This window comes from Pongo pygmaeus, chromosome 7 (assembly GCF_028885625.2).
Source record: "Pongo pygmaeus isolate AG05252 chromosome 7, NHGRI_mPonPyg2-v2.0_pri, whole genome shotgun sequence".
Classification (NCBI taxonomy): Eukaryota; Metazoa; Chordata; class Mammalia; order Primates; family Hominidae; genus Pongo; species Pongo pygmaeus.
The window spans coordinates 12,631,806-12,647,995 of NC_072380.2; the positions used below are offsets into that span (position 1 = coordinate 12,631,806).

General features: G+C 45.2%; 1 protein-coding gene across 1 annotated transcript; it reads right to left on the reverse strand.

Annotated features, from left to right (window-relative positions):
* Window positions 1-4,300: 4,300 nt before the first annotated feature.
* On the reverse strand, window positions 4,301-14,406 carry LOC129042038 (olfactory receptor 7E24-like). The gene is made up of 2 exons (XM_063668479.1): window positions 14,135-14,406; window positions 4,301-5,247 (listed from the first exon to the last, which is right to left on the reverse strand). The coding sequence occupies exon 2, from the start codon at window positions 5,129-5,131 to the stop codon at window positions 4,301-4,303; it is 831 nt and encodes a 276-aa protein (XP_063524549.1). The 5' UTR covers window positions 5,132-5,247; window positions 14,135-14,406.
* Window positions 14,407-16,190: the final 1,784 nt, after the last annotated feature.

Below are 16,190 nucleotides of genomic sequence, written 5' to 3' on the forward strand. Positions count from 1 at the left end.
TGCCTTATTTTTTCCCCTTTAAATGGATGGATGAGCTTGATGCCAAAGAAAGCAAGTAGAATATTTTATTAGTCTTGAGCTCTGAGAAAATTAGCTTGTATTATTTACTTGTCTTCTACTCTCCTTCAGAAACTTCTATTAGATGGATGTTAAAACTTTGTATCTATCCTCCATGTCTCAAATTTTCTCTCATACTTTTAGTTTTTTGCTCTCTCTCTGCATTGTGTCCTAAAAAGGAATCAAACTGAACCCTCCACCTCATTAATTCATTTTGTGTCTGCATTCATTCTCCTATTGAGCTCATCTATCACGTTTATTTTCATGATTCATTCATTGACTCAGCAAACTCTATCAAATTCTTCTGTGGTGACAGGGGTTGTCTGAGGAACATTTTTTAGATTCCCAGATCTTTTGGGGGATTGCAGCATCCTCAAATCTAAGGTTATTTTGTTGTCTTGTTTAGGGTGCTAATGTTCCTCAAATTTCTCAGATTCAATTCCCTACTTTGTCATTTGAGAATGCCTTTGTCCTCTAGGATCATCCATGTGGGACTGGTTCAGTCAAAGGTAGCCTATGTTGATCCTGCGGAACGCTGACTCATGCTACCACATGAGGGAAGCCAGGAAGGAGCTCGCTTTCTGTGGAAAAGGGCTCCTCATCTTATTGGGGAGCTGTAGCTACTGAAGGTTTTGTGGGTCTTCTCTGGCCCAAGGCCCACAGTCAGGGCTTTGGCCTGAGAGCCACTGCTGCTGCCGCCTCCTGCTCAGCCTAAGTGGGAGAGATGGTCACGTGATCCAGCTGTTTGAAGCGCAGCCTCCACAAGGGCATTTTCCAAGACCTGCTCCTAGTTTGCGTCTTCCCTGTGGTTACTCCCATTTGACCTACACTCCTCATTTCTGCAAAGCCATCCTTTCCTCAGGTCTTATATATCAGATCCTGTTTCTATCTTTCAGAAAGTCCTCAAAACCATTGGTCAGTTGATGAGATTTTGGTTGCACGATGCCATTATTTCATTTTCTTTGTCTTTTTTTTTTCTTTTTGGTGGGAGAGGTTTGGGGAGGAAAAGAAGGCAATGACATTTGCTCAGTCTAACCGTCTTTATCCCATCTCCCTTCTTAAATGGCATTTACTTCAATTCTGTTCAGTGGTCAGCCTAGGTCTTGGAGCTTAAATCTGTCTAAATTGCCAGATACCAGTAATAATACTCAGAAGATTGTTCATGTATTTAATTCAGTTATCTCCCTTAAGTGTCATAAGTGAAGTACAAGGAAAGTGCTCTGAAGTTCCGAGTTCTCCTAGTTAAGTGAAGGCATCTGAGTTACACCTGGAAAAAAAGGAAGAATTTGACATGTAGGACAGGCATATAAGAAGATAGCAACTAGGCCAGGCATGGTGGCTCCCTGTAATCCCAGCACTTTGGGAGGCTGATGTGGGTGGATCACCTGAGGTCAGGAGTTCGAGACCAGCCTGGCCAACATGGTGAAACCCTGTGTCTACTAAAAATACAAAAATAAGCTGGGCATAGTGGCGGGCGCCTGTAATCCCAGCTACTTGGGAGGCTGAAGCAGGAGAATGGCGTGAACTTGGGAGGCAGAGGTTGCAGTGAGCCAAGATTGTGCCACTGCATTCCAGCCTGGGCGACAGAGCGAGACTCTGTCTCAAAAAAAAAAAAAAAAGCAACTAGTTTGGTTTGAAACACTAATTGATGACAGAACTTTTAGATACTTAAAGCAATAAGGAAAAAATATTTGCCAATTTTTTTAAAAAAATAAATTGTACGGAAGGTGCAATAGAAAAAAATTTCAGAGTTAAAAATTATAAACAATAAGATCATTTATCATAAAATTAGTCAAGTGATAAGGCTAATATATTTCCATTAGTGTATGTGTGTGTATAAACATATACAAACATATATACATGTGTATATATACATTTATACACACACACACACGCACCAATGGAAACATATTGGCCTATTTAAATATATATACATAGTGTGGGTGTGTCTCTATATATATATGTAAATTCTTCACTTATATTACTAAGTCATTTTTTAAACAAGCATCTGTTTTTTGTTACAAGAAAACTTAATCTAATACCTTAGAAACTACTGATAAGGTGCTTTCCGTGGAATGGCCCACTCTTTAGATTCTTTCTGCAGAACCACTGAATAGATTCTCAATCTCAATTAGCATAATTGTGACAGTGAGGGTTGATCCTCTAGGGAGTCATTTCTGAATATACCATTTTAAAAATTCAATATTAAAAGATGACATATGGCTGGGCATGGTGGTGCATGTCTATAATCCCAGTGCTTTGGGAGGCTGAGGCAGGAGGATTGCTTGAGCCTAGGAGTTCGAGACCAGCCTCAGCACTATAGCAAGACCTCATCTGTACAACAACAAAAAATTTAATTAGCCATACACCTGTAGTCCCAGATACTCTGGAGGCTGAGGCAGGAGTGATGGCAGCAGTGGCCTTTCTGAACCATCACGCTCCATGGAGCCTGATGTAGTACACCTACTGTAGTGTGTAGGTGTGTACACCTACTCTGTATACCTACTGTGTAGTGTGTGTACACACAATTTGTGTACACCTACTGTGATACTATACCTAATATCCTAAAAATTAATAGGACTCCTAATATCACAGTTCGTGTACAGACTGTGATATTATTCGTAATATTCCAGCGGGATGTTACTCCTCAGGTCACAGGGGGCGAATACCCTGGGACAGTATTCCTCATATTCCAGGGCGGTGATACTCCTAAAGTCACAGGGTGTGTACCCCCTGTGATATTATTCGTCCTATTCTAGGGGGATGTTACTCCTAATGTCACAGGGATGTACACCCTGTGATATTATTCATAGCGTACCAGAGGGATATTAGTACTAATGTCACAATGCATGTACACCTTCTGATATTATTCGTAATATCCTAATGTCACAGGGGGTGTGTTCCGTGTGATATTCTTCCTAACATCCTGGACGGATATTGCTCCTCACATCACAGGGCATGTAAACCTTGTCGCATCATTCATAATATCCTAAAACTACGTTATTCCTCAGGTCACAGGGGGTGTTCACCCTGTGATATTATTTGTCATAGTTTTGTTCCATGTTACCCCTAAAGTCACATGGGCTGTACACAGAGTCACACAGTGATATGAGTTGTAATATTCTATAGAAATGTTGCTCATCAATCACAGGGCTGTACCTCCTGTGTTGTCATTCATAATATTCTAGGGGAATGTTGCTACTATTGTCAAGGGGGTGTACACCCTGTGATATGACTCGTCATATCCTAGCGGGATGTTACTACTAATGTCACAATGTGTGTACACCCCGTGATATTATTTGTAATATCCTAAAGAGATGTGACTACTAAGGTCACAATGCATGTACACCCTCTGATATTATTCGGTATATCCTCGGGGGATGTTACTCCTAATGTCACATGGGGTGTACTCCCTGTCATGTTATTCATCATATCCAAGGGGGATGTTATTTTCATGTCACCGGGGGTGTATATCATGTGTATTCAATGCCTGTGATACTATTCCTAATATCCTAGGGGCATGCTCTTCCTAATGTCACATGGGGTGTACACCATGTGTGTACACCTGCTGTGATATTATTCGTAATATCCTAGGGGAATGTTACTCCTGATGACACAGGCGGTGTACACTATATGTGTACACTATATGTGTACACCGCCTGTACTATTATTCGTAATATTCTAGGGGGATGTTTCTTTTAACGTCACAAAGAGTGTACAAAATGCCACAGAAGGTGTACACCTTGTGACGTTATCTGTAATACCCTAGAAGGATGTTACTCCTAATAGGTCACAGGGGTGTATACCCTTTCATATTATTTGTAATCTCCTAGAGAGATATTACTTCAAAGATCACAGTGGATGTACACACACAGTGTATACCCCGTGATATTATTCGTAATATCCTAGGGAGACACAACTCCTGATATCACATTGCATGTACCCCGTGTGTGTACACCCTTGATATTAGTCATAATATCCAGGGTAACTATTACTCCTCGTATCACACAGTGTGCACACCCTGTGATATTTTTCATCATACTTTAGGGAGATATTGCTTCTAATATCACAGTGGGTGTACCCCATGTGTGTATACCCTATGACAGTATATTTTTTATCCTAGGGAGGTATTGCTCCTAATATAACAGCGGGTGTTCATCCTGTGATATCATTCTTATTTGACCTTGCAGCCTTTTTTAACCCACACTACAGAAGGAATGGAACAGATAAGAAGATACTGAGATTAGACTGTGCTGCTGTGCGGCCGACGCAGGACACTTTTAATATCCCTGTTTCTCAGGCTGTAGATGAAGGGGTTCAGCATGGGGGTGACCACAGCGTACATCACTGAGGTCACTGCAGCCTTTCTCGGGGAAGATGACACATCTGAACTGAGGTGCCCCCAAACGCCTGTTCCATAAAATAAGCAAACAACTGCCAGGTGAGAGCCACAGGTGGAGAAGGCTTTATACTTCCCATCTGACGATGAAATCCTTAGAATGGAGGGGACAATTTTATAGTAAGACAAAAGGATCCCTGAAATTGGAAGAAAGCCAAACATAGTACTATCGAAATATATGAATATGCTATTGATGACGCTGTCAGAACAGGCAAGGTTGAGAAGTTGAGATGGCTCACAGACAAAATTAGAGATTTTCACATTCTTGAAGAAGGTGAATTGTAACACAATCCAACTGTGCAGCTGGGAATCCAACAGGCTAGGGAAAAAGGACACCAAAACTAAGAAGACACAGAGGTGAGGATTCACGATGACTGGATAGTGCAGAGGGCGACAGATGGCTACAAAGCAGTCATAGGCCATCACAGTCAGGAGCATGTCTTCTATACATGCAAAAAGGACCAAGAAAGGCATCCGTGTCAGGCAGCCCACATGAGAGATGACTCTGCTATGTGACTGCATGTCCACAATCATCTTGGGAACCGTGGCCGAGGTGAAAGCGATGTCAGCCCAGGACAGGTTGCAGAGGAAGAAGTACATGGGGGTGTGGAGGTGGGAGTCAGAGCTGACAGCCAGGATGATGAGCAGGTTCCTCAGCAACGTGACCAGGTACATGGACAGGGACAGCCCAGGGAGGACGGGCTGCAGTTCTGGATCCTCTGAGAGAGAGTCCCAGGAGGAGGAATTTTCAGACACCTGTGAGATTCCGTGGCTCTGTGTGACTTGGACACCTTCAGAAGAAAAGAGGATTGGAAAAATGAAAGATAAAAACCAGCCTTAATGCTGTGTGCACATTTTGGATGCCAGCAATTCACAAGGAACATTTTCACACTTGAGGACCATACACCATCAGCAGTATTTCTCAGTTATGACAAACCCCAAAATCTCAGAATTATGACATGACTTACTTTTTTCCTATTCAACTCTTTCTGTACATACTACTTTAGAGAAAATCCACTGAAAAATGTTAGAAGACCAAAAGGTAATACGTAAGAAATCCCTGATCTCAGTAAAATACGGCCTACTCTTTTCAGAAAAAATAAAATGCAATACAAATGTTCTTCTCTCTTTAAGAAAAAGATCTCAGTCTAATTGGAAGAAATTAAGAAGAAGTGAAATACACTCTATTTTATTCTGACACCGTGCTACCAATTCCTTTGATGTAGAATATTTCAAAGGACGGTACAAGAGCTAGAACCGCATTCTCTAAAAATGAAATCGAACCTTAGAGTTCTTCATCGGAAGACCTTTTCCCATGCCAGTTACTTTTCATATTTATTATCATCCTTAGGTTTTCTGACATCATTTCTTCATAAAAGTACATGCACATTCAAATATGGGAGCCGTGTTTCCAAATTAATTGAATATAGAACTCTTGGCCGAGCGTGATGGCTCACACCTGTAATCCCAGCACTTTGGGCGGCCGAGGCTGATGGATCACCTGAGGTCAGGAGTTCCAGACCAGCCTGGCCAACGTGGTGAAACCCCATCTCTAGTGAAAATAAAAAAAAATTAGCCGGGCATGGTGGCGGGTAACCCTAGCTACTCAGGAGGCTGAAGCAGGAGAATCCCTTAGAAGCTGGAAGGCAGAGATTGTACACCCTGTGATATGATTTTTGATATCCTAGGGAGATATTGCTCCTGACATCAGAGTGGGCATACATCATGTGATATTATTTGTAATCACCTAGGGAGATACGATTCCTAATATTACAGTGGGTGCACACTCTGTGATGTTATTTGTAATGTCCTAGGAACATATTACTCCTAATATCAAAGTGGACATACACCATGTGTGTACACTCTGTGATCTAATTAGTAATATCCCAGAGAGGTATTTCTCCTCATATCCCAGTGGGTGTACACCCTGTGATATTATTCGTACTATCCTAGAGAGATATTGCTCCCAGTGTGACAGTGGGTGTACACCCTGTGATATGATTCATAATATCCTAGAGAGATGTTACCTCTAATATCACAGTTTCTGTACACCCTGTGGTGTTATTTGTAATATCCTAGAGAGATATTATTCCGAACATCACAGGGCATGGGTGGACACCCTGTGATGTTATTCGTAACATCCTAGGGGGATATTACCCTTAATGTCACAGTGGGTGTACAGCATGTGTGTACACACTGAGATGTTACTCGTAATATCCTAGGGAGAAATTACGCCTGATGTTACAGTGGGTGTACCCCATGTGTTTCTGTGATGCTATTCATAATATCTTAGAAAGTTACTAGTCCTAGTGCCACAGTGGGTGTACACCATGTGTCTACACTCTGTGATGTTATTCGTATTATCCTAGGGAGATAGTTCTCATAACATCACCGTGGGTGTACATCATGTATGTGCTCCCTATGGTGTTATTGGTTATGTCCTGGGTTGATATTACTCCTAATTTCACCGTGGGTGCACAGCATGGGTGTACATTCTGTGATGTTATTCATAATATCCTAGGGAGATATTACTCCTTATGTCATAGTGGGTGTACAGCCTTGTGATATTATTGGTAGTATCCTTGGGACATATTACTCCTGTTATCACAGTGGGTGTACACCCTGTGATAGTATGTCTAATATACTAGGGAGATATTACTGTATACCCTGTGATATTATTTGTGACCTTTTAGGGAGCTATTTCTCCTAAAGTCAGAGTGGGTGTACACCCTGTAATATTCTTCCTAATATCACAGTGGGTGTACACCATGAGTGATATTTTTTGTAATATCCAGTGGGGGAGAGGATGATATTGCTTCCAATATCACAGAAGATGTACACCCCCCTGTGATATTGTACCTAATATCCAGGGAAGGAGAGGATGATATTATTCCCAATATCACTGGGGGTGTACCACCTCCCGCCAGGATATTGTTCCTAATATCCGGAGGTGGAGAGAATGATGTTACTCCCAATTTCACAGGGGGTCTACACCATCCCTGTTTGTAAACACCCCCTGTGATATTGCTCCAAATGGCCTGTGAAAGAGTAAATATTACTCCCATTATTGCAGGGGGTGTTCAGCTCTGCTGATATTGTTTTCTAACATCCAGGGAAGGAGAGTATGATATTACTCCCAATATGGCAGAGGTTGTACACCTTTTTGTGTTTTTGTGCCCAATATCCAGGAAAACAGAGGATGATATTACTCCCAATATCGAAGTAATTGCACAGCACCCCTGTGATATTCTTCCTTATATCCAGAAAGGAAAAGAATGAGATTACTCCCAACAGCGTAGGAAATGTATACCCGCTCTGTGATATCTTTCCCAATATCCAGCTGGGGAGAGGATCATATTACTTCCAATGTCGCAGGGTGTGTACACCCCCTCTGTGATCTTGTTGCTAACATCCAGGTTTGGGGAGGACGACATTACTCCCAATATCGCAGGGGGAGTTCACCCCCTGTGACCTTGTTAGTCATTTCCTGGGTGGAGAGGATGATATTACTCCCAATATCGCAGGGGGTGTACACACCCCTGTGAAAATCTTCCTAATATCCAGAGGGAGAGAGGATGATATGACTCCCAGTACCGCAGAGGGTTTACACAGCCCTGTGATACTCTTCCTAATATCCACAGGGAGAGAGGATATTACTTCCAGTATCGCAGGGGGTGTACACAACCCTGTGATATTGTTCCTAATATCCAGAGCGAAAGAGGATGATATGACTCTCAATATTGCAGGGGGTGTACACCCCTCCTGTACTATTGTCCTGAACACCCTGGGAGGGAGAGGATAAGGTGACATTGAGTATCACAGGGAATGTACACCCTCCCCCTCTGATACCCTTCCTAATATCCAGGGGAAGAGAGGATAATTTGACGCCCAATATCGCAGAGGCAGTACACCCCACCTGTGATATTGTTCCTAATATGCAAGGGGGGAGAGGATGTTACTACTCCCAATGTTGCAGGGGTGTTCACATCCCCAGTTTCATTTTTCCTAATATGTAGGGGAGAGACAATTATATGACAGTAAATGTCACAGAGTCTGTACATCCCTTCCTGATATTGTTCCTAATATCCAGGGGGGAAGAGGATGATATCAAATATCAAAGGGGGTGTACACACCCCACCCCTACGATATTGTTCTCAGTATTCGTGAGGGGAGACGATGATATTACTCCAAATATCGCAGGAGTTCTTCACACCCCCCTGTGATATTGTTTCTAATATCCAGGGGGGGAGAAAATAATATTACTTCCAATATTGCAGGTGGCGTATACCCCACCTGAAATATCGCACTGAATATCCAAAGAGGGAGAGGACGGTATTAATACCAATATCGAAGTGTGTGTACACGCCCCTTGTGATACGGTTTTTAATATCCAGGGGGCGGGAGGATGATATTAGTCCCAACATCAGAGGCTGTACACTACCCCTGTGATGTTGTCCCTAACTTCCAGAGGGGAGAGGATGATATCACTCCCAATATCTCAGAAGTTGTACATCCCCGGTGATATTGTTCGTCATATCCAGGGAGGCACAGGATGACATTCCATTGAATTTCGCGACAGACGTACAGGCACAGTGTGATATTGTTCCTAATATCCGAGAAGGGAGAGGGTGATATTACTCCCAATAAAGCAGTGGGTGTACATTACCCCTGTGTTATTGCCTCTAATATCCGGGGCCGGGGGAGGGGGGAGAGGATAACATTCCCTCAAATTTAGCAGGTGGTTTGACGCCCCTTGTGGTGGTGTCGTAAATATGCAGCGGGGAAGACAATAATATTATTTTGGATAGTCCGATTCATCCACTCCACCTTTCTGGAACTCTGAGGCCTGTAGGCGGCATGCACTTTCCGTGTGATCCCCAATACCTCTGCCGTCTTCTGTACCAAGTCAGCCACAAAGGCAGGCAGGCCCGTTATCTGAGCCGATCCGTAAGGGCAGTCCAAATGTAGGAATCAGATCTGGAGGAAGCACACGGGTTACTTCACGAGATTTCTCAGTTCGTGGTGGATAAGCTTCCACCCATCCAGAGTAGGTACGCCCAAGAACTAGTAAACGCTTGTTACCTCCACACTTTGGCATCTCTGTGAAGTCTACCTGGAGATCTTCAAAGGGGGCCGCTCCATAAGCTTGTATGCCGGGCAGAACGGCTTGACCTTGTCTCACATTATGCTGTCAGCAGGTAACACACCGCTGTCTCACCGTCTTGGCAAGGGCTGACAAATGCGAGATGTAGAAATACCAGCCTAGCAACTTTTCCAGTGACTCCTGACCTAGATGGGTGGTTTCCTGCACAGCCAGTACAACTGCAGCTCCTAGCAGCTGTGGCACAGCTACTCTCCCATCTGGTAACCGAATCCATCCTTCCTCCATCACTTGTCCTTCTCTCTACCTGGAGAAAGTCCTTTTCTTCCTTAGAATAAGTAGGTCCAAGATCAGGTGCTTGAGGGAGCAGAGGGGCCGTGACTGATGCCCGGAAGAGGGCAGATGCTGCTTTTCGAGCCTCTGAGTCAGCACGGGAATTCCCCAAACCCAGCAAGGTGGAAGCTCTCTGGTGTCCTCTGCAATGCATAACTGCCATCTTGTGGGGTTTCCATACTGCTTTTGATAATTGCAAGATTTCTTGTGGTTATTTTCTGTCTTTTCCCCCAGAGTTCAACAGGCCCTTTTCTTTCTATCATGCTCCATGCGCTTGAAGGGTTAAAAAGGCATACCGAGGATCAGTGTAAATGTTGACAGTCTTACCTTCACTGAGTTCTAAGGCCCAAATTAAAACAATGAGTTCAGCTTTCTGGGCTGAAGTGGCCTGGGGCAACGATCTGGCTTCAACAACAGTGTCCAGGGTTACCACTGCATACCCTTCACCTCTCTCTCCTTGTGGGTTGATGAAGCTGCTCCTGTCCACGTATAGTTCCCAGTCTACTGATGCCCAAGGCTGGTCCCGGAGGTCAGGTCTGCTAGAGTCAACTGAGTCCAACACTTCTACACAGTCATGCTCGACAGGGCTCTCTGATACTGGGAGCAAGGTGGCAGGGTGTATGGTGTTACAAACTTCAATGTTTATATGGGGATTTTCACAGAGCAAACTTTGGTACTTGGTGAGTCCAGCATTGGTTAGCCAATGATGTCCTTTAGTATTCATGAAAGTCACCACAGCATGGGGGGCCTTTATGTTCAGGTTTTGCCCAAGAGTCAGCTTATTTGCTTCTTGTACTAGCAGGGCAGTTGCTGCCAAGGCCCTCAAACAGGGGGGCCATCCTTTAGAAACCCCGTCTAGTTCTTGAGATAGGTAGGCCACTGGCCTCAGCCAGGGCCCCACAGTTTGGATGAAAAGTCCAGTTGCCATCTTTTCTCTCTCTGACGCATACAATGGAAAAGGCTTTGTCAGATCGGGTAGCCCCAAGGCTGGGGCTGCCAGAAGTTTTTCCTTTAACACATGAATGACTTGCTGTTGTTGGGATCTCCATTCAAAAGGTTCCTGGTCCCCGCCCCTTTGTGACCTCATACAAAGGCTTGGCTAATACTGCAAAATTTGGGATCCACAGTCTACAAAACCCCATGGCTCCTAAGAATTCTCTCACCTGCCTTCTGCTGTTAGGCTCCGGTAGATTGCAAATGACCTGCATTCTTTCTGATCCCAGGCTGCGTTCCGCCTGTCGGATAGTAAATCCCAAGTAACGTACCTGCTGTCGGCAGATCTGAGCTTTTTTCTTGGACACCTTATACCCACAGTCCTCCAGGTGCCGGTGTAGGGCATCTGTTCCCTTGGCGCACCCGACTGCCATGGGGTGTCCCAGCAAAAGGTCATCAACCTACTGGAGCCACAAGCAGCCTAGGTCTCTGGTGGGAAACTTCTGGAGGTCTCCAGCCAACGCCTCCCCAAAGATGGTGGGGGAGTTCTTGAACCCTTGGGAAAGCCCGGTCCAAGTGTACTGAGTAGTGACACCTGACTCCAGATCTTCCCACTGAAAGGCAAACAGCTTCTGGCTCTCAGGGGCTAATCTGATAGGCAAGAAAGCATCTTTCAGGTCCAAGCAGGTGAACCAGCTGTCCTCAGCTGGCAGCAACCCCAACAATGTGGACGGGTTAGGTACTGTTGGTTGTAAAGTCAGTGTAGCTTGATTAAGCAAGCGCAAATCCTGTACCAGCCTGTAGTCCTTGGTCCGTGGCTTGGGAACAGGCAGGAGGGGAGTGTTCCGTGGAGACTGACAAGGAACTCTAATTCCAAAAGTTCTTAGGTGCTTGAGATGGACCTGGATACCTTGAAGAGCTTCTCTGGGGACCGGGTCCTGTTTAAGCCTAACCGGCTGGGCCCCAGGCTTAACTTCTATGAGTACAGGGGCTTGGTTGACTGCCAACCCTGGAGGGTTGTCTTCCGCCCGTAATCTTGGCCGTCGCTTAGCCAGAGCTGGTCTTATCTCTTGGCCCAGCTCAGTTAAGAAAAGTCTCCATTCCTCCTCTCGGGGGACCGTAAGGGTCATAATGACTCCCATTCCGGGTAACTTTAGCAGCAAAGAGCCGTGCTCTGTAATAGAGATAGTGGCTCTCAGCTTGCTAAGCAAGTCCCTTCCCAACAAGGGCATGGGACAGTCAGGCATGGACAAAAACTGATGAATCACATTATGTCCTCCTACAGCACAAGTCTGAGGCAAGCAGAAAGCTTGCTTTGCTGAAACCCCCGTGGCTCTGATGACGTGAATAGTCTTTTTGGATAAGGGGCCGACCGGGGCGGTTACTAGCGAATGTTCAGCACCTCTATCTACAAGAAAATCAATGTCTCTACCCCCGACTGTCATTCTGATCAGAGGCTCTTTGGGGACGCTTGAGCCTGGTCTCCCTCAGTCCAATAACCCTTCTGCCAGCTTGAGCAGGGCCCCTTCCTCCTTGTCCGGGGCCTCCTGCTCTGAGTCACCTTGTTTTCTTTCGAGCTGAGGGCATTTGTTCTTCCGCTGTCCTATTTCTTTACAATAAGCACACTGGTTACGCTGCAAACTCTGACAGCCAAGCTGAGTTTCTGTCCCAGGGCCCCTCTTGCCTTGCCTCTCTCAGGGGGCCCCTCTGATTGCTGCAGCTAACAAACAGGTCGGTGTTTCGCCGGGCCTGACCTCCATTCTCTTTGCCATTTTCCTTACGGCTTACTGCATCCCTGTTTACAAACACCTGATTAGCTATTTCTAGTAATTGTGATGTATTCATCCCTGCAAGTCCAGCCTGTTTCTGCGGTTTTCTTCTCATGTCTTCTGCGCTTTGACGGACTAAAGCCACGTTAATCATGCGCTAATTTCAGGGCTATCGGGATCAAAGGGAGTATACATACCATAGGCTTCACACAGTCTCTCGTAGAATTGTGCTGGACTTTCTTCTTTTCCCTGAATGACCTCAGAGACCTTGTGAACGTTTGTGGCCTTCTGAGCTCCCCTCATTAATCCTTCCAAGAGAGCTTCCCTGCCTCGGTTTAGCCTTTGCATATCCCCTCTTTCATGTGGGTCCCACTGGGTGTTGGTTGCTGGTAACTGGGTCCTCACATAGTCTCGGGGTTTTTGATAATCAGCTGGTGCATGTTCCTCTAGCCACTTAGTTGCTGCTTGGAGCACTCTCCACCTTTCATCTCTGGGAAAGAGGAACATGAGCAACTGGTGGCAATCAGCCCAGGTGGGGTTGTGGGTCTGGGTGACAGTTTGGAGCAAATCAATCAGAGCTTGTGGCTTTTCGGTATAGGACGGGGTATTGTTTTTCCAGTTGAGAAGGTCGACGGAGGTGAAGGGCTGGTACCCAAAAACACGCCTCTCCACCACGTGACCATCCTCATCTATCCCAGTATACCGCTGCTCTCTCAGGGGCATTTGGATCCCCGTTTTGGGTAGTAAAGGAGCTGCCAAGGGAGGGGTTCCTCCAGAGTCCTCACCTCCTCTCTTGTCTACTCTGGGTGGCCTAGGGATATGCTTGTCTTGCGGAGGCGCAAGCACTGTGGGCTCCAGAGTGGGGAGCCTCTTTCCCTGGTAAGGGGAGGGCACCACTGGGATCACTGGTGCCATCTCCTGCAATGCGTCTTCTGATGCTGGGTGGAACAGAACTTCAGGAGTTGATTTCCCTGGGCGGGTGGAGCGGGATCCTTCCTTAGCTATCTGTCCCTTTGCTACTGGTACTGTTGCTGCCTGCCCCCTTAGCCACTGTGGGGGGTCTAGCACCAGCTGTCACCAAGTGTCTATGTATACGAACTGGTCTAGGTATCCTTTACCAGTTACCTTGTGCCACACCTTAGAAACAAGGGACCTGTCCAGGCTTCCTTCTGATGGCCAACCCACTTCTAATGGTGGGCAATCTATTTCCCACAAAGTTCAAAGTTCCCCTGGTGGTCTAGTGGTTGGGATTCAGCACTGTCACCGCCGCTGCTCTCGTTCGATTCCCGATCAGTGAACCAAGAAATCAAGTGGGACGAGCAGGGGACAAAGTCCCTCAGACAGCGGATTCAAGAAGAAAGAGGTTTTTTTGTTCAGCCGGGAGCGTCGGCAGACTCGCGTCTTAAAAACCCAGCTCCCGGAAGGAAGACAGAGTTCCTGGCCCGTTTAAGGGCTTACAACTCTAAGGGGTTACACGTGAAAGGGTCGTGATGGATTCAGAGCACATGTGCTTAGAGTGGGGTGGGGGGTTAATCTTTTCACCTCATGCCGGCTCATCAGTGCCACCGGCTGGTCTTGCCACCGACTTCGTTCCTGTTGTTTTTCCACTTCTACTTCCTCCTCCTCTTCAGAGACAGGAGACAGTAGAGAAATGGCTTCTCTCCTCAGGGCGACAGGATGATATTACTCCCAATATCGCAGGCGGTGTACACAGCCCTGTGATATTGTTCCTAATATCCAGAGCGAAAGAGGATGATATGACTCTCAATATCGCAGAGGGTGTACACCCCTCCTGTAATATTGTTCTTCATACCCTGGGAGGGAGAGCATAAGATGACATTGAATATCGCAGGGAATGTGCACCCTCCCCCTCTGATACACTTCCTAATACCCAGGGGAAGAGAGGATAGTTTTACTCCCAATATCGCAGAGGCAGTGCACCACCCCCCGCCCCGTGATATTGTTCCTAATATCTAAGAAGGGAGAGGATGATCCTTCTCCCAATCAAGCAGTGGGTGTACATTACCCCTGTGTTATTGTGTCTAATATCTGGGGGCGGAGAGGGTAACATTCCCTCAAATTTGGCAGGTGGTTTCACGCCCCTTGTGGTATTGTTTTTCATATCCAGCGGGGAAGACAACAACACTACTCTCAATATCACAAGAAAGGTACATCCCCCTGTGATATTGCTACTAATACCCATGTGTAGAGAGAATGATGTTACTCCCAATATCGTCAAAGTGTCTGCCCCCCTCTTTGCTATTGTTTTTCATATATGGAAGGCAAGTATGCTATGACTCTCAATGTGGAAGGAGGAATACATGCCCCTTTGATATTGTTCCCAGTATGCAGTGGAGGAGAGAACGATATTACCCCCAATATCGCGGGAGGGGTACACCACTCTGTGATCTTGTTCATGAGGTTCAATGGAAAAGATGATCCTCCTGGAAATATGGTAAATACACTGCGTGTCCACAGTGGCTGCTAACATGCAGGGAGGGACGGGGCTTGATATTACTCTGCGCATCAGCCGGGGTGTCCACGCCCCTGAGATGTGGCTCCTAATATCCATGGGGAAGGGGGGTAGATATTACTCCCCGCATCACTGGGGGTGTCTACCCTCCCGCGATGTGGCTCGTCATTTCGGGGGTGGGGGGGAGGGTGATATTTCTCCCTGCAGCGCAGGGGTCGCCCGCCCCCCTGCGATGTGTATCCTAATAGCAAGGGAAGGAGAGGGGGATGATATTACTCCCCGCATCGTGGCGGAGTCTATAACAGATCGGGATACTATCCACCCCCTGAGATATGGGGAGTACACCTCCTCTCATATTGGGAATAATATCATACTCTTCCCCCCTGAATATTAGGAAAAATATCATGGAGGGGGTGTTCATCCCCTGCCATATTGTGAGTCATGTCATTTTCTCTACCCCTGGACATTAGGAACAATGTCAGAGGGGTGGTGTACAACCCATGCGAAATTGGGAGATATATCTTCCTCTCCACCTTTGGATATGAGGGACAATATCACAGGGGAGGTCTACACCTTCTGGATTATTGGGATTAATACCGTCCTCTCCCCGCCTGGATATTAGCAACAAGATCACAGATATTAAGTGGAATGGCACAATATTACTTATCGCAATTAATAATATCACTTTTAATATCAATATTATCGCAATTAATATCAATTTCAACATCAATATTGATATCAATATTACTTATCGCAATTAATAATATTATTAATGCAATTAATAATTAATAACCGATAATATCCATTTTAATATCAATATTACTTATCGCAATTAATAATATCAATTATTAATTGATACTAATAATTATCAATATTAACTCATATAATTTTAAAAATCAATACCAATAATAATGATAATTAATATTAGTTATACAAACGATAACAATAAATGATTCATATTGATGATTAATAACGCCTGATATTAATAACTGATATTGATCTTATTCATTAGAAAACAGTAATATTAGCTCCTAATAATTAATATTAATATTCTGAACACTTTTTATTAGCAATTATTTATTAATATTAATATTGGTGATTCATACTCATGTGAATAATAAATGA